The 23,952-nt window shown below is 54.9% G+C and overlaps 1 protein-coding gene and 1 pseudogene across 6 annotated transcripts in view; one reads left to right on the forward strand and one right to left on the reverse strand.

Annotated features, from left to right (window-relative positions):
• The window catches only part of SIPA1L3 (signal induced proliferation associated 1 like 3), a 242,469-nt gene that overhangs the window by 8,586 nt on the left and 209,931 nt on the right, over positions 1 to 23,952 (reverse strand). For 4 of the 6 annotated variants that reach the window (XM_008257241.5, XM_089319237.1, XM_089319238.1 and 1 more), the window contains exons 16-19: positions 17,529 to 17,750; positions 7,045 to 7,210; positions 6,227 to 6,476; positions 1,607 to 1,750 (exon numbers count right to left, since the gene is read on the reverse strand). In XM_008257241.5, the coding sequence (XP_008255463.3) occupies positions 1,607 to 1,750; positions 6,227 to 6,476; positions 7,045 to 7,210; positions 17,529 to 17,750 (782 nt within the window). Of the gene's footprint in view, positions 1 to 1,606; positions 1,751 to 6,226; positions 6,477 to 7,044; positions 7,211 to 12,963; positions 13,641 to 17,528; positions 17,751 to 23,952 lie in introns of those variants that run through there. The other 2 variants (XM_008257242.5, XM_089319239.1) reach the window with 2 other exon arrangements.
• Positions 15,034 to 15,129, forward strand: LOC149120799 (U6 spliceosomal RNA; annotated as a pseudogene).

Genomic DNA, 23,952 nt, shown 5'->3' on the forward strand with positions numbered 1-23,952 from the left:
TCCCACCTGCCCAGAATCAGTCATCCTGAACCCAGGAGAGAGAGAGAGAGAGAGGGGCCGGCTGCCTTGCACCCCTCCCCCAGCCCTCCTGGTAAACTCCCTCCTGTGCCCCCATCACATAAAGAGCCTGCGCTTAGGGCAAACCCTGGCCCCTGCTCTGGGGAAGCCAGGGAGTGAGGGCCCTGCAGGACTTTGAGGGGACAGGAAGAGGCCAGTGGTTAAAGGCCTTGGACCCCCAATCTGAGGTCAAAACCCCAGCTGCCCTCGGGGAACACAGGCACTGTGCTGAGCCCAAGGAGGTCTCTTGACTGCCCACACACGCCTGCAGGGTGGGAACAGTTCCAGATGAGGAGGTTAAATCCTGTCACACAGCTCCCCCGGGGCGAGGCAGCACGCTCTGGCTTCCTCGTTGACTACCTGAGAGCCTGCCTAGCCCTCACCTGACCAGTCCTGCGCGAGCCTCCATTCCTTCTCTGGCCTCCTGAAATCATGGACCCAAACAATGCCCAGCCTGACACCACCCACGCCTTGTAGGCGATGAACCAACACACACACACTTGGCCCCATGTTTACCCAAACTTTCGCTCCCTTCCCATCGTGGCCCTCCGGCCAGCCATCAGCCTGAAGAGAGCTCTGTCCAGGTTCAGCGAGGCCCTGTGACCCTGGGTAACGAGGTCGGGCTCACAGGCAGGGCCAGCCCCACGCAGTGGGTTTCGCAGAGCTGCCCTCCACGGAGGGGCTCGCGCCCAGCTGGGGCCGCACCTGCCCCGTGCAGCGTGACCAGACTTCATCTCGTGCGGTCCTGGGGCGTGGAGAGCTGTACCCCGGTGAGCTTCCACGTCCACTTATCTCGCCCTGAGAGAAGCTGAGCAGCGTTTTCCAATGTGCGAGAGCCACCTGCGTCTCCTTTTCTAGAAACTGTTTTCTGTGTGTATTTTTCTGGAGGGGAGCTCAGGTCTGGTTTGAATCCTGGCCTCACGTGCCAGGCAACACAGGCCAGGTGACTCTGGCAGCCAAGCCTCAGCGTTCTCGTCTGTAAAACAGCAGTCCTAACACACCTCCCAGACCAGGGCTGCGAAGAGACGGTGTCTGCAGAGCGACACAGTGCTGGCTCCAAGCAGAACCTCACGTGTCTAAGTCACCTCCTCCAGGAAGCGCCCCTGAACAACCGACCCCTCCTCTGAGCTCTCGGGCTTCTGCAGGTTCAAGCTCATCTGTGCTGTGGTCACTGCTTGGCCATCGTTCCCCAGGGGCTGCCAGGGATTCGACCTGCCTACAACCTTGTGTGTTGAAGTCACTGGTAATTTGGGTTTTTGCCATGTGCAGCCAAACCAAACCCCCAAATCCAATCCAAGGTTCGCTCTGCCGGCAGGTGTCACACACGGGGTCGCAGAGGCCTCACTGCAGCCTGGCAGTTGCTGTTTGGTCGATCAGGTAACTGGGGATCAGACAGATGGAAACACGTGCCCAGGGCTGCAGAGCGAACCAGGGACAGGGCAGGATTTGCACCCTGTTCCAGGACCCCCCAAAAAGCCACACGGTCCTCTTGACCCTCCTGAAACAGAAAAGGGGTGTGGTCCCGGCAGCGCTGGTCAAAGGTGCCTACCTTCATAAGCCTTGGCCGCGTTGACAAGGCTGGACCACTCGAGACCAGCAGCCGTGTCGGGCAGTGGCATCATCCCGGGGTCGAGGCGCCGCAGGGGACGGTCCCGCCCGTCAGCCAGCGACAGTTCTGAGGCCGAGATGGTGGCTGGGTGGGCAGAGTGGAGATGGAGAAACAACTGAGCATCACAATGTGGCAGTGACCAACAAGCAAATCCATCCTCTTGCTGCCTAGAAGACTGTGTACCTGGGAAGCCTCCGGCCAGGGAACGGAACCGCGGGGTGCAGGCCGCTGTGGGCCCAACTTTATTTTTTCAAATGCTATCAACTTATGCTTTACTGCCCATTTCTTTTCTTTTTTCCCTCTCTTGCCCCTTCCCTCCTCGTCTGTTTTTATCTACTTGAGGGGTAGAGAGACAGAGAGCGAGGGAGACAGAGACCTCCCTTTCGCGGTTCCCAAACGCCTGCAATGGCCACAGGACTGGGCCAGGCTGACGCTGGACATTCAGTTCAGGTCTCTCACAGGGGAAGTGGGATCTAACTACCCGAGCCATCACTGGTACCTTCCAGGGTGCACAGTGACAGGAAATGGGAGCTGGGGCCAGTTTTTTTTTTTTTTTTTTTAAGATTTATTTATTTGGAAGAGTTATTATAGAGAGAAAGAGAGGCAGAGGGAAAGAGATCTTCCATCTGCAGGCTCACTCCCCAGATGGCTGCAATGGCCAGCACTGGGCCAGGCCAAAGCCAGGACCCAGGAACTTCGTTCAGGTCTCCCACAAGGGTGCAGGGTCGCAAGCACTTGGGCCATCTGCTGCTGCGTTTCCCAGGCCACAGCAGGAGCTGGACTGGAAATAGAGCAGTGAGGACTCAAACTTGCACCTGCACGGGATGGCAGCGATGCAGGCGGTGGCTTTACCTGCTGTTTTGAATCTGGGCTCTGTGAAGTACGAAACAGGCATCTTAAATGCTCATCTCAAACCACTCTGCTCTAACTCGGAACAAGGTGTTGGGGCGGGGCTTGCTGAGAAGTGACATTTGAACAAAGCTCTAAGGGAGGGAAAGGGGGATCAAGGGAGTGACCAGGGTGAAGAACATTCTATGCAGATGAACATTCTAGACAAAAGCCCTGAGGCAGCAAAGTGCCTATACGTTAAAGGACCCTGGAGGCTGGCGTGGCTGGGACAGAGTGAGCAGGAAAGAGCGGCGAGGGCAGGCTGTGTGGATGGCCCCACCGGAAGATTCCCGACTCAGTGTCCACAGGCTCCCCCTGCTCTGTGGGGGTGGGGGAGGGAAGAGCAGAGATGGCGATAACCCAGAGGGGAGACGAGGGTGGACAGGACTGGGGCAGTGGGCAAGTGGGCACCGTGGGTCTGTTCTGCAGAGGAGCCAACAGTATTTCCTGAGGAGTGGATGGAGGTGTGAGACCAGGAGGCAGGTCCAGGAGGATGTCTAGGTGCTGGGTGCTGCGTTGGGTCCAGCCGGATGCAGGCTGCGAGATGGGGGCCCAGGGTTTGTTTCTGGAGGTGTTAAGCAGAGGTGCCACTGGACACCCATAGGGACAGCGGGAAGGGGGCTGGCCACAGGAGGCTGCAGTTGAGGGGAGGGTTCCAGGTCGCAGAACAGTGTGCACACGGTGTGCTTGGCTGTGGCAGGTCCCTGTGGGGGCTCAGCTGGGACAGGCAGGGCAGAGGCCCCGGTGGTGTCAGGTGCTGGGAGAGGCAGCTCAGACTCAGGTCCCTGGGGCCCCAGCTCACTGGCTCCTCACAGCCCCTAGCAGCAGACGGGCACAGCAGAGAGGTCAGGAGACGGGCCTGTTGGGCCTCGGTAAGGAACTGGCGGAGCCTGACAGGGAAGCGAGCCTGGTCCCTGGCCCCTGAGCACTTCCTGTGCAGGGTGTGCTACGGGGACCACCTCACAGCCCCCCCATTAACAGGAGGAGGGAGTCGGTATGATCCCTGAGTGTGGCAGAGGAGCATCGGGGCTCAGAGCGAGACGCTGAAGTGTCTGGGTTCGCACCTGCGGCAGGAGCTCCGGGATTTAAAGCAGGAGGCTGGTGCTGGCCCTGCTCTCAGCCTAGCCCCACACGGTTCTAGGGTGTGCTCTCTTGGGCTCAGGTACAGACGTGACTTGGGGTGGATTAAAATGCTTGCTCTCGAGAACAGAACTGTAACAACAAATCCAATAAAGAGTGCGTAGAGGCTTCCAGGGTTTGCTACGCACTCGGCATTGTGTGAGGGTTTTCGTCTGCACACTCATTTGGTTCTATTAACCTGTGAGGCCGCACTGTCTCTGGCTACATTTTACAGTCAAAGAGACTGAGGCACAGAGAGCAGGGGACCGGCGACACGAGCTCAGGCCAGGTAGTGCAGATGCGTGGCGTGCAGTGAGCACTCGCCCACCGGGCCCCGACCACCACGCTCTGCACTGCCAGTGGCCGAGTGGGCACGGGCGACAGGCTCCTGGATCTGCAGGGCCCTTCGCTAAGGAAGCTGGGATGCAGCTTGGAGTGCTGGGGAGGCCCAGGACTCTGCCAGGCTGAAGTCAGATGGGTCTGTCGGGTTCTGACGGAGGGGGTCAGATGGGCAAGACACAGGGTCCTGTCCTCAGGGAGCCCTTCAGCCAGAGCGAGCGACAGATCTCACTCTGCAAACAGATCAATGGTCCACAGTGAATGGGGCTGTGGCAGGAAACACATGGCAGAGCGATGGGGGCTGGATGGGATGGAGCGGGGAAAAGCTGTGGGGGCCTACAAGAGGAGCCTGACCCAGGCTGGGTGGGGAGGGAGGGCTTCCTGGAGGAGGGGGTGTCTGAGCTGAGACTGAAAGGGTGAGGCAGAGTGAGTCACATCTGTCAGTGGAGCCCGTGTGCGCCCTGTGTGCCCACTGCCTGCCCTCCTCAGCTTCCCCCCACCGCGAGCTGAAGCCCTACTGTGTGCCAGGCCCTGCCTCCGGCACAGACAGAGCAGCAGACACGGAGTGAGGCTTAGGGACGTGTCAGCCCCACGAGCTGGATGTGCTCCGGCTTGCTTGCGGCTGTATTCTCAGTGCCTAGGGCCGAGCCTGGCTGCAGCGTGCGCCCCAGAAACGCGTGGGAGGCAGTGCGCAGTGGGGCGCCACGGTACTCTGGGCTGTGACAGGGCTCGCAGCACTCTCAGGAAAGAGCAGTAGCAGACAAGGCCCGAGACAAGCCAGAGCTACCCAGAAGAGGGCTGGGGGAAGAGCATGGCAGGCAGAGGGAACAGCCACGTGGGATGCTCTGAGGAGGGCAAAAGCTGCTGTGCTGGGTGATCTAACAGCAGGCTCCCTGAGGTGCGGGAGGAGGCGGGGCCTGCACCCACCTGGGTGGTAGGGAACCATGGAGGAATCTTGAGGAGGAGACGGATTCCCACAAGAGCCCCAGCATCTCCCATCCCACCCGCTGAGGCATACAAGGCTTCCTGGAGATGATCAGCCCCTCGGTGGAGACCCCAGGGGTAGGCTGTGCCTCCGGATTCAAGATTCGGGTGGGCCTGGGAGACGTAAGGTGGCGGACGCTGTTCTCATGTCCTGCACTCGCACATGTCCGGCAGAGCCCCTCGCTCAGCACACGGGGAAGCCAGCGGTCTGCAGCAGGCGGCATCGCTCACCCCAGGTGGGTAAGTAAGAACCGCAAATGGCTTCGTGGCCCTTTACGCTGGGCACAAACTTCGGCATGGCCTGTCACTCCATGGTGTGCATAAGGGACTCGAGTGAACTGGGGACACAGCCAACCCCAGCTGGCTCACGGCCTTTGGATGGGGGGGGTGTGCACAGTGGGGACACTGAGGAAATGCTTGCTGAGTTAAACCTGGTAAGCTACACTCCTGCCCCGCCTTCCCCTGCCAAGTGTGGCAAATGCGGGTGGAAGGAGTCAGGTAAGCACACAAAGATTCATGAAGTGTGGCTGGCGCTGTGGCATAGCGGGTAAAGCTGTTGCTGGCAATGCCAGCATCCCATGGGGCACTGGTTCGAGTCCCGGCTGCTCCACTTCCGATCCAGCTCTCTGCTATAGCTTGGGAAAGCAGCAGAAGATGGGCCAAGTCCTTGGGCCCCTGCACCCGTGTGGGAGACCGGGAAGAAGCTCCTGGCTCCTGGCTTAGGATTGGCCCAGCTCAGGCTGTTGTGGCCATGTGGGGAGTGAACCATTGGATAGAAGACCTCTCTCTGCCTCTCTGTAACTCTGCCTTTCAAATAAATAAATAAATCTTAAAAAAAAAAAAAAAAAAAAAAGAGACTCAAGACGTACACTGACTGGGACCGGAACAGGGAGGCTGGGGTAGGGCAGCAGCAAGCACCGACCCTCAGCACCTGCATTTGGGAAAGGCCGACTTCTACTCTGGCCTCTGACGACCCCAGTCTTCAGGTGCTGCTGACTCCCAGGTAACCCCTCCGGAGGACCCCCCCCCCCAGTGCTTGGCCAACAGTCCCCTGCTTCTTGGGTGACAACCATAAGGCCCCCATAGAGCTCATGTGCACCCCCAGTTTCTTCTCTCAGATGACCCAACACGGGTGACCTCCTGTCTTTGACCTCCAGGCAATCCTCCCGCTTGGGTGTCCCCTACTTCTCCTCCCCAGGCTAACTCCTAGCCCAGGGGGGCCCAGCTCACATTTCTTCTCCGGGAAGCCGTTGCCCGCAGCAGGGATGGCGCTGGGGCCGCCACCGCCGGGCGGGAGGGGGTGCTGGTGCTGGCGGCGGGCGGGCAGCGTGCTGGCGGGGAAGGCGCAGGCGCTGGTGAAGAGCACGTCGCTGGGCAGCCCTGGCTCCAGGCTGGCAGCGTTGGCGAAGCTGGGCTCCCGGCGCCCGCTGCACAGGCTCTCGTCCGACAGTGTCCTCTGCAGGCTCTTCTGTGGCGACTGCTGCCGAGAGAGGGGAACGATGTGGGGCACGGTCAGCCTGGCTCACGGGTCCCGGAGGCCTGTGCTAGGTCCGCTTCCACTCCTTCTCATCAAGGTGCCCCGTTTTCCTGTAGGGATTCCTCTTCCCTACCTCGCCAGCCTCAGGTACTGGTGGGCCGCCCCCACCCCGTGGCTCTAGAGAAGGGTTCACTCCCCCCCAGGGCTGTGGGCTGGCGGGACCTAAGCCAGGAACAACTCGGTCCATCTCCCTGAGGGAGTGCATGGGCCCACCAGGCCAACGAGGGCCAGGCAGGGACAGGAGGTGCAAGTCGGCTCCAGGGCCGTGCCCATCCTCGATTTCCCCGGGGACCCTCCTGCCCCTTTGATTCGGAGGGATGGGGGTGTTCCCACCCCAGGGCTCTCCAGCTGCAGGAAGTCCTTTATTGCTGAATCAATCCCCCTTGGGGCCGCCTGGGTCAGGGACTAGGGTGACTGTCCCTCACAGGATGCCCTCACTTCTGGCCACCAATCCAGACACCCAATCAGAGCTGGCGGTGGCCACAGGCAGAGAGGGCCGCCCTGCACGTACCCCTGCGTCTCTCTCCTGCTCTGGGCCCAGGTTGTCCATGATGATGAGCTTCTTCAGGTCGTCCTCGATGGTGGATTTGTAGTTCTTCCGTGGGGACCGCAGGTCTCGGAGGGATGCCCTCAAGCGTGGCTGCCCGAAGACGTTCTTGGTGTTCGCGTCCACCTGCCTGGAATGACAGTGTTGGGGTCAGAGGGGTCTCGGGGGGCTTGAGCCGCTCTCCGAAGCTGTGTAGGTTTCAGAAGGCTGGCTGCCCCCGGGCGAGCCTGCAGCCTTCGTGACTGCACCTGCTGGGAGTGACGGAGCGCTGCCTGGCGTACGCTTTCCCCGCACTGTTTCCTTAGAACCCACTCAGAACCTATTCTGAGCTGTGCCTGTGCCAGGCGCTGGGGACGCGACAGCAAGGAGGGGAGACCAACGTTGAATGAATGAAGAGAGACGGAGAGACATCCTCTTATGAGCAAAAAGCCATGTTTTGAGGGAAAATACAGCTCAAAAGGGATGGGGATTGATGGGACTGGGGCCGGCGCTTTGGAGGGAGTGGCACCTGGGCAGACACCTGGAGGGAACAGGAAGGAACCCACATGGCAGAAGAACTCAGGTGGAGGCCACGGGGGGTTCAGGAGTGACAGGAGTTGGGGCGAGGGGCTGAGCAGTGGGAGGCGAGGTCCAGGAAGGGACAGGGACAGCCAGTGGCCACTGATGAGCTGCAGGTGGCACTCGGGACTGCCTCTGGGGAGCCTCTGCCGGCTCAGGGCTGGCGTATTAGTTCCTCATTGGCCTCTGGAGAGATTCAGGCTGGGTGCGGGGCAGAATACTGGCTGGTGGGTGGGAGAGTGGGTCTGTGACAAGAGTGGGAACAGAGAGATGGCAAAGAAGTTCCTGTGGTTGTTCAGGCAAGAGACAAGGGTGGCCCAGACCATGGGGCTTCCAGCCACAGAAAAGCGGGATGGGCCCCTATGGATAGCGCTGGGTGCCAAGCCCAGTTGCTGGGTCTCCCTCACTGGTCACATGGGGTACCAGAGCTTACACGTCATGGGGTGGGGGGACCCAGACACGAGACACGTGACCCTTCAGCAGGGAGGGGCAGGAGCCTCCTGACTGCTGCCACCCCCACTCCTCAGCTGGGCCTCCTGGCCCAGAAGTTCCAATCCCCATCCCCTCTTCAGCATTCACAAACCTACCCCATGTTGCCTTCTAGAAAACGCAAGTGTCCAACGGCCACTGCAGAACAGCCTGGATTAAAAACAGAAACCCTGGGCCTGGGCCCTGCTTCTGCTCGCTCCTGCTCTGGGCCCAGTACCCAGGGAACGTACTCAGCACGCAGCGTTGTTGCGGGCTTTGTTTCCAAGTGCGTGGCCAGCACCTGACATGGAACAGCCCAGCACCCTGAGCTGTACACAGCCCTGCCTCCCAGCTGCTCAGTGCTGGCTGGCTCCATGCCCTCCCCTCAGTGCCCCCATCCAGCCTTTGGGTCAAACCTCACTTCCCAGGTGACAGCTGGGCCCTGACCGCAGGCATGGCTCCCAGTTCCAGGAGGGAAGTAATCGCAGCTAACAGCACAGCCCTCACTGCGCCCCAGGCACCGTCACAAGGGCTCATCACACAAGGAGTCACCACTTTCATTATGATGCCCATCTTGCAGATAGGAAACTGAGGCACACGGAGGTTAAAGCAACAACGGCCCTGCTTTGAAGCCGGGCGTTCACTCATTCCTCTACCCTCACGTTTTCCTGTCAGCAGCTCCTGCAGCCTGCAATCGTCTGTCTTTTCCTGTCTGTCTGCCCGGAACTGTAAACCACACCAGTGCAAGGTCTGGGTCTCCCTCAACACACACATGAACTCACGGATCTCACCATGGCTGCGTGCCTTGAGCACGGCTCGTATCCCATGTCATGGATGGAAGCAGTGAAAGTACAGTGGCGTTAGGCCACCTGTCTCAGGTCACACGGCCCTGGGATGGAGGAGCCAGGAGTCACAGCAAGGCCTCGGGCTACAGAGCCTGGGCGCACTGCTGAGCTTGCCAGGGGATGGCGGGAAGAGCGGGCGGCGTATGGAGCCCCGCTGCCCTGGATGGAGACGTGCGCTTCTGCAGAAGAGAACCTCCAGATGACGAGCCGTGACTGCCTTTGGGAGGTAAGAGCCTCATTAGGAGGTGCAAGATGGGACTCTTAACTTTTCATCTGCTCATTCTTCTCAACCGTCTGAATTGATTTCACCACTGTCCTGTGTGGTAATAATAACAACCACCAAACCGAGCTTTAGAAAAGCCGACACCCAGACTTCATCATTCCGGAGCTCAGGAGCGAGAAACAGCCTTTGAGCCCGAGAAGAACTAAGACGTCTTGGGCTCCTGCGGGTTTTGAAGTCTGCGCTTTCTTTCTCTCCTTCTCAGCTGCCTGCCTTGGGATTTCAACAAAGGACAGAAGAGAGGGTGGCAGGCTTTTCTTGTCAGGTCATATTCCTCCCCAAATTAGAATTCCAGGTCTAGCGGAAGTCGGCTCCACTGATACCAGGGAACTGTGTTCTCTGGGCAAATTAAAAGCTTTAGATGTCAAAGGGAGAAATGGAAAGACGACACACAGACTGCAAAGGGTAACGGTACCTCCAGCTGCAAGGACTCCCCCTCCCCCTCCCATTTTGATCATTTCCCAGAATCCCCTGCAAGCAGGCTTGGCCTTCAGCACACAGAGAGGGGCATTGTCCTCAGGCGTTCCCCCTGATCAGGCTGTAAAACGACCTGTGGAAAACTTTCAAGCGGTCACTCTCTGGCCCAGCAGTTCTCCTTTAGAAAGGGCAGCGTGAACCCACAGTGCCGTGTGTCCAGGGTACTTCCTGGGGTCTTGTGTGTGCAGCAGGCATGAGCTGGGGGCGGGGTGGGGAGGCAACACAAGGGATCCAGGGTGGTGGGGCACACCCACACAGCCCCAGAGAACTCCTTACAGACGTGGCGTGTGAGCAAAGCAGGGTTTAGGGGTCGTGGGAAACTGTTTTTAGGAAACAAAACTGACATACAGCTTGGGTTGGCTTATTGGACTTTACCAAACTCTCGTTTCTCCGGTGGATATGTGGGAAATTCAGTTACTAAAAACTTAACCTTTCTGCAGCTCATGAAATCTGACACAGTCTGTCCTGTCCCCTCTCTGCCCTCATCTCCCATGCAGGCGCCTCATCGCTCCTCATAAAGATTCATTTGAGGGACTGGCGTTGAGGTGTAGTGAGTTAAGATGCTGCCTACAACACTGGCATCCCATATGGGCACTGGCTGAAGTCCCAGCTGCTCCACTTCTGATCCAGCTCCCTGCTAAAGCACCTGAGAAAGCAGCAAAAGATGGCCAAGTGCTTGGGCCCCTGTACCCACGTGGCAGACCTGGAAGAAGCTCCTGGCTTCTGGCTTGGGATCAACTCAGCTCTGGCCGTTGAGCCCATTTAGGGAGTGAGTTAGCGGATGGAAGACCTTTCTCTCTTTGTCCGTCTCTACCTCTCTGTAACTCTTTCAAATAAATAAAATAAATATTTTAAAAAAATGAAGGAAACATCTTTAACATTCTGACCAACACTAGACATAATCTCTGATTTGTCCATGTTGTCTAAGTTTGGGTTTTGCCATAACATGGAGTTAAATAACTTACTTTAAGATGAAAGAGAAAAATTACAAAGAAGTCTCTGCAGTTAGAGCCCAGAGAACAGCAGTATTTTTTAAAAAATGAAAAACAGCAACCTCTTGGTGAACAGATCTCTACTATAATCTTCCCTGAAATTTTCCTATCCAGTACCTATCGGAGCACCTGATACAAAAACATGTCCAGGGGCCATCACTGTGGTGCAGCTAGCAGCGGCTCCTGATGCTGGCATCCCATATTGGAGAACTGGTTCAAATCCTAGATGCTGTATTTCCAGTTAGCTCCCTGCTAATGCACCTGGGAAGGCAGTGGAAATGACCCATGTACTTGGGTCCCTGCCACCCACGTGGGAGGTCCAGATGGAGTTCCTGGCTCCAGTCTGGCCCAGACCTGGTTCTTATAGCCATGTGGGCAATGAACCAGCATTTGAAACATCTTTCTCTTCCTCCCTTCAAATAAGTAAATTAATAAACTTTTAAAGATTTTAAAGAATTTTATTTATTAGACATCATAAGGAGCAGAGAAAGTAAGTTTCCATCTGCTGATTCACTCCCCAAATGCCCGTAACAGTAGGAGCTGGGTCAGGCTGAAGCTGGGAGCCTAGAACTCAACCCGAGTCTCCCGCAGGTGGCGGGGACCCAAGCACTTGAGCCATCACCTGCTGTCTCCCAGGGTGTGCTTAGCAGGAAGCTGGGAACAGAAGTGGAATGGGATTCGAACTTAGCTATTCCAATACAGATGTAGGCTTCCCAAGCTAGGGCGTCAACTGCTGTGCCATGTGCGTGCTCCGCAGTGACGTCTTTCTCCTGTGACAGAAGGCCCAGAGTGGAAGGTAACCAGCAGGTCGCACTTGGCTGGCTCTGATCCCAGCTAACTTGGAATTCTGGCCTCTTGCTGGGGTGGATCCCTTGGGCCTGGGCTAATTAAACTAATTAGCATCGTCATAACCCTGACTGAGCCGGGGGTTCTGCCTACGTGGCTGGCAAGATGCTTGCCAGAGCTGCACCCTGGGTGGCAGGTCGATTTTCCTGGAAGGACGGCAGGGAGAAACCAGCGGTGACCCGGGAATCCCTAACCGAGGAAGGAGGGAGCCCGAATGCCAGGGTCAGTCACTTGCTGCCAGAGGCCCTCGGCCCACTGAGCCCTCACACCACCTCTGCGACGCAGGCACCCCCACCTTTTCCACCCTGTGGCCGGGGAAACGGGGTACACTCAGAACACACATCTGCCTGAAGGTCTGAGCTACCCCATCAGTCAGGGTGAAGCCAGCAGCGCTCAGGGTGCAGCTCTGAGCTGGGCACTCACCCGGGGCCAGCGCATTAGCCCTCGTGGTGAGCGGGAGAGGCAGGCTATACCACCACCCTTCCCTTCCAGGCCAGGGCACCGATACTCCACAGAGCTCCCGACACCTCCGGATGGGCAGCCAGGATGTGGCCCACAGCAGCAGCCACAAAGCCCTCACCTCCGGAGCGCTCCCTCTCTCCGCCGGGGCTGCCCTTCCCTTGTGCTATTTCGTCTCGTCTCCTCCCTGGCCTGTGTGAGCAGGGCTGTCTCCCTTCGTGGACGAGGCTGCTTGAGGCCTTGCCCTTCTAATCGCCGCTCCACTGTGTGGCAGGCCTGGAGGCAACGGCTGAAGCTGCTCCCATGGGCCTGGGTCCCTGGTAAGGCCTGACACGTGTGCGTCTAGACAACCCTGTAACACTCAGAGATAAGAGGTATCAGTGCAGCCATCCTCCTAAGAAAAGATGTGCACTCCTGACTGTGCCCGCCCTGCCAGTCTGATCGGGATGATCAGAGAGCCAGTGCCTACAGGGGGCAGCGCCTGCCTTCAGTTAGACCAGCCTCTTGGCTCCATCCTTGCTTCTCTAGGAGTCAACCGAGTCTTCTCCATCCCACTCAGCCTGGAGGCCTGAAGCCTGGCTGCCCAGCCACACCCTCACCTGGAAACCCCCACACCCATGGACTAATTCTGTGAGCCCAGCTGAAACATCAACCTCACAGGTGGAGACCACCTTGCCCCAAGTTTAAAGAAATGGTCTCTGGGGCCAGCGCTGTGGAGTAGTGGTAAAAAGCTGCTGCCTGTAGTGCCGGCATCCCATACGGGCGCCGGTAGTCAGCTGTTCCACTTCCAATCCAGCTGTGGCCTGGGAAAGCAGTAGAAGATGGCCCAAGTCCTTGGGCCCCTGCACCCACTTGGGAGACCTTGAAAAAGCCCCAGGCTCCTGGCTTTGGATCGGCCCATTTATTTATTATAAATAATAAATAAAAATAAATAAATAAATCTTAAAAAATAGAGAGAGAGAGAGAGATGGACTCTGAGGGCTCGAGGAGGAGGCCAGGAGCTGACAAGAACCCTCCATGCTCTTCTGCCCCTCCTGTAGCTGGGTCCAGGCAGGCCACGGACTTGTGAGTCCTGGGACGAAGTGGGCACCAAGGCTGCCTGGCCCTCCCTGCGAGTGGCCTGCCTGCTGCCAGTCCTCACAGCACAGAGGTTCTGTCCTTTGCTAGCTCACTCCATCTTCTGTTCAGCAAACAGAGGTGCACCTAAATGAGGGGGAGGGTGGGAGCGTTTCCTCCAGGGACTGCTGCCAGGAATCCTGCACACTGGTGCCTTGGGTGCCAGCTCTTTGCTGGAGTCTCCTGCGGGGAGAGATCCTCTGTCCCCATCTCACGGGTCTCTCGCTTCTAGTTGGGTGACCGTGGGCACACTGCTTCGGCTTCCTCATCTGGAAATGGGATTAAGCACAAGATCCCTCTTGTAGGCATGGTGGGAGGATCGATGGGGCCAGGCTGACACAGCCTGAGTGGAGCAGCCTGGTGAGAGGGCACAGGCGGAGCTCCCTATGTTGGCTGCCACCATCACCAGCTGTGAGCCCCACTGCAAAGTGAAACCTCACGGGTGGAGACCGCCTTGCTCCCGTGTCCTCTGGGGGACACAGCCTCAGTCGATGGTGGTTTGGGATGCCTGAGTGGTCCCTGGCCAGAATCAACAACAAAGGAGGCAGGGACATTTGGCAACTATTCCTGGGGACACTGGACAAGTGACAAAACCGACAGAACATGCAATGAGCAAATCTCAGCAAACCAAGTGAACCTAGGCAAGGGCTTCAGCCATTTGGTACCTCAATTGTTCCCATCTGGGAAATGGGATGAAAAGCATCTATACCTCACTGTTCTACGGGGAGGATCAAACACATTGATGTAAAGATGGGGCTTGTGATGGCATGTGTCAGAGTATGTACTGATAAATGCCAGGAAATAAGGTATACAAGTGCAAATGAGTTCTTATGCCTGGGGATCAAACTTCAGTGATAACACTATACACAGAGTTTAAAACAGCATTTTATCTCAGGTAATTTAGCTAGCAGTGAAAATGATACTTTCTGGAAAACTAGGTCAGGTGACTCCAAAGTGCCTCAAACAATGACAGACACTATCTCCAAAATTCTCAGGGAAAATGTGAATAAATAGCTTAATAAAATGGGAGTGTGGACAAAACAATGCGTGTTTTACGTGCCTGATTTGAAAAGCATATATGTAACTCAACTAATAAATATTATGAGGAACCACGAACTCTATCTCCAAGTGTTCTCAGTACTTAGTTTACATGCTCCTACACACACACACACACACACACACACACACACACAGTGGCCCTTCCTCTGGGACACAAGGGGTACTGCTTGTTCAGGGATGTCATACATCCAGGGATATTTTCTGAGCACCTGCTACGGGTTGGGCCTGGGTGGGTTAAGGGAGCCTGTTTCCCATAGCTCTCAGTCCAGTGAGGGTGAGAGGAAGCCAGGTAGTCCAGGCAGCCAGCTGACCTGCCAACACAGACGCAGCACGAGGGTGGGTGGCAGGGCTGAGCCTCCTTTGGGGCTGAGAGGGCTCCTCTAAGGAAGGCGCACCCCTGAGTAGAGCCGAGGGGTGCTATTAGGGGAAGTGTCCTCCACAAAAAATATGTTCAAGTCCTAACCCCCGTATCTCTGAATGTGATCTTATTTGGATAAAGTATCTTTATGGAGGCTCTCAAGTGCATGAGGCCACCAGGGTGGGCTGTACCTTAGTAGACTGGTGTCCCTGCAGACGGGGGAAATGTGGACAGAGTCACAGACACAGGCAGCAGGCCATGTGAATAGGAAAGCAGAGACTAGGGCAATTCACCTACACACTAGGGAGCGCCAAAGACTGCCAGCAAACCACAAGTCAGGAGAGAGGCGTGAACAGGCTCTGGGTCACATGGTCAGGAGGAACCACCCCGCCCACACCTTGATCTTGGACTTCTGGCTTCCAGAACTGTGAGACAATGCATTTCTGCTGTTTGGAGCCCTTTGTTCCAGCAGCCCTGGCAAATTAATACAGGTAGGTGCTCACTTTGGCAGCACACACACCGAAATTGGAGATACTAACGTGGCGCCTGCACAAGGATGACGTGCAAATTCATGAAGCGCTCCGTATTTTTATCACACTGTATCACATCAATGCATAGCGATCATGTGTCAGTTAAAATGTAGGTGGGCAGGAGTGAGCCAGGAGCCCGGTAGGGATTCCAGGTGGAGGCGGCTGTGCACACAGGGGAGGGGCTGCCAGAGGTGCCGGGTTGGAGATCACACAGGAGCATACTGGGGCTTAGCAGACACAACTCTCCAACCACACTGAAAAGTGGGGGCTTTACTTACTGCTGAGAGAAGATCAAACTAGATCCAATGCTCACTGAGCACCTACCGTGTGCCAGGCAAGTCACAAGTACTTTGTGACCAAGACAGTGGCACCAGCTCGCCCATGGAGGAAACACAGTAAAGTGACACAGAACGATGGCAGTGGCTATCTCAGGCTGGGAAGGCCTCATGGAACCAGGCACGAGGTGACTGAAGGAAGAGTGGGAACAGCCCGTGCAAAGGCCCTGAGGTGCGTGAGTCTCAGGAGCGCAAGAGGCCAGGATGACTGGAGCAGAGGAAGGAGAAAATGGGGGGAAACGAGGGCGGAGAGGTGAGGGGCTAGATATGGCAGGGTCTGGGCACTCGTGAGTGGTATAAAATGCGTGCGCGGCAGCCATGGGCCTTCTCTCTCCCTCCTGGACGCGGTCTCTGAGGCTTTATCCAGGGGTGCGATCGCAATCTAGTTTAGAATCCCCTAGGGCTGTCAGTGAGGCGTGAGCTCAGCATGGTCGCTGCTGACGCTGAGGAGGCCTGCTCCACTCCTGACACAGCCTGCTCTCTCTCGCTGAACTCTGGCTCACCCACAAACTGGAATGATCCCAGCCAGGGGATGAACAAAGACATTACAAAGAGCAAGATGGAGGAGCGCTGAAGCCTCTCACCCAACAAAACAGGGGCCCTAGGCTTCTGGGCTCTGATCCAACTCCATCCCTCACCAGGGATGCAACCGTGGGCCTTGGCAGTTGCGTCTGTAAAATGTGGAGAGCAGGGGCCATTGATGTGGTGCAGCAAAGCTGTTGCCTGTGGCACCAGCATCCCACGTGGGCGCTGGTTCGAGTCCTGGCTGCTCTACTTCCAGTCCAGCTCCCTGCTAATGTGCCTGGGAAAGCAGCGGAAGATGGCCCAAGTGCTTGGGCCTGTGCACCTGTCTGAGAGACTGGGAAGAAGCTCCTGGTTCCTGGCTTCAGACTGGCCCAGCTTCAGCCATTACAACCATTTGGGGAGCAAACCAGCAGATGGAAAATCTGTCTCTCCCTCCCTCCCTAACTGTGCTTTTCAAATAAATAAATCTTTAAAAAACTGTGCAGAGTAACCGATACATCTCACGGAGCTGTTGTGAGGATTCAGTGAATGGATGCATGGAAGACCTTAGAACACCCGTTCTTGACTGTGGACTCCTGCCCTCACTTCCACAGTTCAGTGAGACGCCTCACTCGACGGCCTACACGGTGGCCTCGGTTCTGCCTTCCTCTTTGCTCCTGGGCCTGCGGGGCCTCTTTGAGCCCAGCTCTGCACTCAGCTCTCGGGCTCCACCAAGCAGACCCCTCCTGGTCTGTGGCCTCGGGCTCCGCTCCCTCACTGCAGTGCCCCCTCCTCAGACCCTCTCAACACTGAGGGTCTCGGGCTCAGTCCTAGCCCTCTCTCCTCTCCTGCCACACGCAGCTCGGCCAGGTTGCCCTCGGCTGACCTCCAACTCCAGATCTGCCTGCCTCCTCGGTGCCTCTGCCTGGGTGCCGGCCTAACACATTCGGCTCAGGCTTCGACACCCGGTGTCCCCTGCACCCTCTCTCCCTTCTAACAGACACAACCTGCCAGCTCCTGCCTCGGCTCAGCTCTCCTGAACTGACTCCTCCTCCCCCTGAGCCCCGCGCTTGGGCGCCAGCCTGGCCTCCTGCCTGGACCGTGACAGCGTTCCTCTTGCTCCGCCCAGGCTATCCTCTACACGCAGCCACAGGGACCCCGTGGACACCCAGTGTGGATCACACCCACCCTCTGGCCCACACTGTCCTGGGGCTCCACATCACTTTAAGCAGATGCCCAAGTCCTACAAGAGCCCGATCTGTGCCTGTTGCCCACTCTGGCCTTGTCTCACAACCCTCTTCCCCGCTCACACTGTTCTAGCCACAACGGCCTTCCTCCCACAAGCCAAGCACGCTCCCACCTCTCGGTCTCCGCAGCTGCCATTCCCTCTGCCTGGAATGTTCTTCACCCAGACACGGCACCATGCTCAGCAGCATCTGACCTGCTGTGTGCTTTTCTTATTCACTCCCATCTACTGTCCGTCACCCCACCACCAACGGGAGGGGCGTCTGTCTTGTTCAGGGCGATCTTTTCAAGCAGTGCTCGAGGCACCACCCTCCTCCTGCCCGGGGGTGCCAGGCTTGGCTCTGGTGAGCACCTCACTGGGCATCCAGGTACTTACTTCTTTGGGTCACTGAAGGGGAGCGGCCGTGGTGGGGGCTCGTCTGTTCTCTTCCACCCCGTTGGGTGCTTATTACGCACCGGTTGCTTGGAGAAGAAGGACTTGGGGACGGAGGTGGAGAGCTGGAAGGGGCTGGACTGGGTCAGCTGGGAGGGCCGGGGAGTCTCTGCGCTGGCAGTTTTGTAAACCTGAGCCGGGTAGGCAGCCCGCGAGCCCATCTCACTGCAAAGTAAAAACAAAACAAAGTTCATTTACACAAGAGACACACAAGTACATTACCGCTGAGGAAAATTCCAACACGGAGCCTATACGGGTCAGGAGAAGGGGGGCTACATCTGGTTCCTCTAAGGGGGTCTAAAGGTCCATCTCCAAACCTGCCATCCCCACTCCTCAGTGCACTCCCCACAGCTGAAGGTGGGGTCCCGCCTGCCTGCCCCGCCCGAAGTACCCGTGGTCCACAGTCTGCTGTGGGGACTGTAAGGGACAGGAGACTTCTGTGGACAAACAGCTGTTTTACTTAATGGGGACCATGTGAATACACGGTTCCGTACTTTTCACTTGAAATGTATCTTGCCAGATGTAGCCTATCATTCCCCTATCTTCTGAGCGTCAGACATCATGCCAGCTGATAATCTAAACCCACCACTTGAGATTCCAAATGCTGGATGCTTGTTGAATTACGGCAACCAAAAACCTAGTGCTGTCAGACCCAATTCTTGTGGACTCAACTGCTCGCCTCACTGCAGCAAATCAACTTCTGAAACATTTTTATAAAATTCCAATTCTCCTCTTAGAGTCAGGGGTATCCAATGGGCAAACATAGACTCTGCATGTTTAAGTTACTAAAACCTTCTTGAAGGTTAATATAGCAAAGTCAAAGGATGGAACTTTTGACTGTGGTTAAATGAGGAGACACAAATCCTGTACCCAGAGAACAAAAGTCAAACCTCTTGGGGGCCTGCACTGTGGCATAGGGGGTAAAGCTGCTGCCTGCAGTGCTGACATCCCACGTGGGCACCGGGTTGAGTCCTGGCAGCTCAACTTCTGATCGAGCTCTCTGCTATGGCCTGGGAAATCAGCAGAAGGTGGACCAAGTCCTTGGGCCCCTGCACCTGCATGGGAGCCCTGGAAGAAACTCCTGGCTCCTGGTTTCAGATTGGCCTAGCTCTGGCTGTTGCGGCCATCTGGGGAGTGAAACAGAAGAAGGAAGACCTCTCTTTTTCTCTCGCTGCCTCTGCCTCTGTCACTCAAATAAATAAATAAATAAATATTAAAAAAAAAAACCTCTCAGCACTCTGAAAATGGATCAAAGACATATAAGGATGTGAGGAACATTTATGCAGGAAAAACTGCTGAATGGTGGCATTTAGCTCTGGGGCTTCCCTGCCTGCTCTCAGCTTCCCCAACCCCAACTAAACAAGGAAATTCTTCCAGGGCAGAACCTCTGGGACAGCATCAAGTGGATCAATGTACACATTTTTCTTAAAATTTATTTATTTGAAAGGCAGAGCTTACATAGAAAGAGTGGAAGAGGGAGACAGTTATTCCATCTGCTGGTTCACTCCCCAAATGGTCGCAATGCTTAGAGCTTGAGTGGTCCGAAGCCAGGAGCTTCTTCCAGGTCTCCCATTTGGGTGACAGGGGCCCAAGGACTTGGGCCATTCCCAGGCACATTAGCAGCGAGCTGGATCAGAAGTGGAGCATCCAGGACTCAAACTGGCGCCCATATGGGATGCCAGAGCTACAGGCAGTGGCTTTACCTACTACGTCACAGTGCCAGCCTACATGACAAGTTTTTCCTTTTTTTTTTTTTCCACTTATTTGACAGGTAGAGTTATAGACAGTGAGAGAGAGAGAGAGAGAGAAAGGTCTTCCCTCTGTTGGTTCACTCCCCAAATGGCCGCCACGGCCGGCACTGCGCCGATCTGAAGCCAGGAGCCAGGTGCTTCCTCCTGGTCTCCCATGTGGGTGCAGGGGCCAAGCACCTGGGCCATCCTCCACTGCCTTCCCGGGCCACAGCAGAGAGCTGGACTGGAAGAGGAGCAACCAGGACAGAATCCGGCGCCCCAACCGGGACTAGAACTGGGGATGCTGGCACCACAGGCAGAGGATTAGCCTAGTGAGCAGTGGTGCCGGCCGAGAAAGAGATCTTTCATCTGCTGGTTCACTCCCCAAATGGCCGAAACACTAGCAGCTGAAGTTAGGAACCTGGAGCCTCTTCCAGGTCTCCCATGTGGGTTCAGGGGCCCAAGGACTTGGGGCATCTTCTGCTGCTTTCCCAGGTGCATTAGCAGGGAGCTGGATTGGAAGTGAAGCAGCTGGGACTTGAACCAGTGCCCACACAGAACGCTGATGTCGCAGGCAGAGGCTTAACCTGCTACACCACAAAGTCAACCCAACAAGTTTTCAAAGGAGAAAAGAGGGGCTGATACTGTGGTACAGCAGGTTAAACTTCTACCTGTGACGCCGGCATCTCCTACGGGTGCTAGTTCGCATGGAAAGGCAGCAGCAGATGGCCTCCTGCATCCATGTCAAAGACTTGGATGGAGTTCCTGGCTCCTGGCTTCCGCCTGGCCCAGTCTCAGCCACTGCAGTAATTTGGGGAGTGAACCAGTGGATGGAAGATCTCTCTTCCCTCTCTCTCTGACTCTGCCTTTCGAATGAAAGATTAGAAGAAATAATGGCTGAAAATATTCTAAACTGGATGGAAATCATTACTGCACACATCTTAAGAAGCTCAACAAACTCCAAGTTGGATAAATACAGCAGAGACTCCGATCTAGAAAGACGGCTGAGAGTCAAACACTGGGATAAAAACCTTGAGAGCATCAAGACAAGGAGTGTTCATCACACCGGAGAGCTTCAGTACCAGAATGGAACAGAAAAAACCGCTAACCAAGAATTCCACCTCCAGCAAAATTATTCTTGAAAAATGAGAGAAACACAAAGATGTTCCTAGAAGACAAAGGCTGAGAATTTGTTGCTTGCACATCTACCCAATACTGCATAATAAAAGAAGTCTTCAGGCCGAGAGAGATGATTCTAGATGGTACCCTGAATCCACAGGGAGACATGAAGAGCTCAAGATAGTAACTTTATGACTTAAAATAAGGACGCTGCAGATCTGTCTGATTTGTGTTAAAACTTCCTTCCTTAAAGACGTGATTGTATAAGGCAATAATGATAACACTAAATTGTTGACTATATAACATACGACAGAAATAGCACAAAGGAGGGGAAGGGAACGAGGCTGTATTGGAGAAAAGTTTCTATATGTTATTGGAATTGTTAGTATTAACTTGAATTACCCAGATAGATGTGTATTATAGCAGCAAAACAAAATCAGTAACAGCATCCAAATGGTATGCTAAATTGTATTTTTAAAAAGAATCTATGGGGCTGGCGCTGTGGCATAGTGGGTAAAGCTGCTGCCTGCAGTGCTGGCATCCCATATGGGCACCGGTTCATGTCCTGGCTGTTCCTCTTCCAATCCAGCTCTCTGCTATGGCCTGGGAAAGCAGTAGAAGATGGCCCAAGTCCTTGGGCCCCTGTACCCATGTGGGAGACCCAGAGGAGACTCCTGGCTCCTGGCTTCAGATCTGCCCAGCTCCAGCTGTTGTGGCTAACTGGGGGGTGGACCAGTGGATGGAAGACCTCTCCCTCTGCCTCTCCTTCTCTGTGTAACTCTTTCAAAAGATTTATTTATTTACTTGAGAGGCAGAGTTAGAGAATGAGAGGGAGAGACAGATACTGATGCACTCCCCAAACAGCTACAACGGCCAGGGCTGGGCCAGACTGAAGCCAGGAGCTTCATCTAGATCTCCCACATGCGTGGCAGGGACCTAAGCAGCTGGGCCATCTTATGCTGCTTTCCCAGGCACATCAGCAGGGAGCTGGATTGGAAGCAGAGCAGCTGGAACTCAAACTGGTACCCATATGGGATGCCAGTGGCTTAACCTGCTGTGTCATAATGCCAGTTCTTAAATTGCATTTCTTTAACGCAGGGTAAGGCATCATAGAAGTTCGGAGGAGTAAGGAAGATAGCAGACATACAGAAAACAAATACACACAAAATGACAAATGCAAATCCAACCATCATCAATAGCTAACACTGAACAGGAATTAAACACTTCTATCATAAGGAAGAGATTATCAGACTGGGTTAAAAAAGCAACTATACAGGCCTTCTACAGTTTGACAACACTTATTAGCAGGGCAAAGGTTACGCAGTGCTGGGGAGATGTCCAGGGAGTTGCTTAATGTAAAACATCGAGAATGGGCTTTATAATCCTGAGAAAGGTCAGAAAGTCTCCTACAAGAGGCAGCGGCTTCTGGCCAATCAATGGCATCCAACATTGGCTTCTCAGAAACCCATGACACAGAAAAGCCTGCGTAAGTACGCGTAAGCACGTGAGGATGGTTACTAAGCACCGTTCACAATCAAGGAAAATTGAGGGGCAGGCACTATGTTGTAATGTGTTCGGTCTGGCCCAGCCCTGGTTGTTGTGGCCACTTGGGAGCCAGCAGATGGAAGATCTCTAACTCTGCCTTTCAAATAAACAAACAAATCTTAAAAAAAAAAAGTTGACCATGGCCTGAGCAAATAGGTAGCTCCAAGTATATCCATAGAAGCAGGAACTGTGCAGCCAGGTGGGTTTTTATTTATGGAAGAGGACAGACACAAGGCATGGGGTGGGTACTGCGGTGCAGGTTAAGCCACCATTTGGGACACTCACCTGGGATGGACCCCACCTCCATTTCTGAGCCAGCTTCCTGAGGTGCCTGACAGGTGACAGAGGACGGCCCAAGCACCTGGGTTCCTGTCACCCATGTGGGAGATCCAGATGCAGTTCCTGGCTCCTGGCTTTGGGAGTGAACCAGCAGATGGAGATCTGTCTCTTTCCATCTCTCCCTGTCACTCTTTTAAAATTTTTTTGTCACTCTGTCTTAACAAGACACCAAGACATGTGCAAAGCATGATTCCATTTTTTCTTTTTCTTTTTTTTTTTTTTTTTTTAAGATTTATTTACTTATCTGAGAGGCAGAGTTACAGAGAGAGAGAGAGGGAGACAGAGAAGTCTTCCATCTCCTGGTTCACTTCCTAAACGACTGCAACGGCCAGAGCTGGGCTGATTCAAAGCCAGGAGCCAGAAGCTTCTTCTATGTCTTCCGTGTGGATGCACGGGCCAAAGCACTTGGGCCATTTTTCACTGCTTTCTCAGGCACATTAGCAGGGAGCTGGATCAGAAGAGGAGCAGTTAGGACTCAAACTGGTACCCAAATGGGGTGCTGGTGCCACAGGCAGAGGCTTAACCTACAAGGTCATAGTGTTGACCTCTCCTCTTTGTTTCTTTAAAAAACATATATCTATCTATCTATCTATATATATATGGACATACATATGTTAGTCAATTTAATGGACCTTGACCATGCCCATGATAAAGGGGGGAAAACAGACCATGCGCCCAGCCCTGGCTGTTGCAGCCATCTGGGGAGTGAACCAGCAGATGGAGGACCTCTCTCTGTGTCTCTCCCTCTCTGTAATTTGGCCTTTCAAATGAGTAAATCTTTAAGAAATAAAGTAAAAGCCCAGGCTCCAGACTCAGACAGGAGTGTATGTGTTGAGAGGGGGCATCTTGCTCTACACCCCCATCTTCAACCAGACAGGTTGCGCATTTATCTGTCCTAATGTCTTAGGAGTCATTTAAGATTTTGTCAAAGTAAATGGTTTTATACTTACAAAAAAAAAAAAAGTTGAATAACTATGAGAAAGGGAGAGAAATCCCATGAGCTGCATGAGGGTATAAAATGCTTTCAGTGCATCCAGCCCTGGGGCCTCAGAAGGGGGCTGGATGGGTGGTCCCAAGTGGGTAACAGCGTGACTACAGGGGAGTGAGCTGTAGTCCCTGCCTTCAGGAGCAAGGGCAGTGGCTTTGTTGATGGCCCCATGGGCGTGGGCAGGCCTTGTCCTCAGCATTTTATGGGTATCAGTTCATTTAGTGGTCCTAGCCACCCCCAAGGCAGGAACCTCTCCCATGTTTCAGGTGGGGAAACTGAGAGCCAGCGAGAACCTAACTTGCCCCAGAGATCATCGCTAGCAGGGGACAGAGCCGGGTGCAAACCTAGGCAGCCTGGCTCAAGACAGGATGCTTTTGATTACCACCCTGTGCTCTCACTGGGACAACCGTAACAGTAAACACGCAACAAATGAAAAGAACATGTAACAGCAGTTGGTATTTTTGAACTCCAGCTGTATCTCAGGTCCTGTGCTAAGTTCTTTAAATTCATGGTCTCAGCTGTTCATTCTTTCAACCTTAAACCACAGATCCCATTCTCTCCCGATTTTACAGAAACGGAAACTGAGGCTCAGAGAAATGCGGAGTTTGAGAGCACAGTGCTGGTGAGCGGCAGAGGCAGAGCCTGG

Source organism: Oryctolagus cuniculus, chromosome 18 (assembly GCF_051225735.1).
Source record: "Oryctolagus cuniculus isolate XC-2025 breed Fujian yellow rabbit chromosome 18, ASM5122573v1, whole genome shotgun sequence".
Taxonomy (NCBI): Eukaryota; Metazoa; Chordata; class Mammalia; order Lagomorpha; family Leporidae; genus Oryctolagus; species Oryctolagus cuniculus.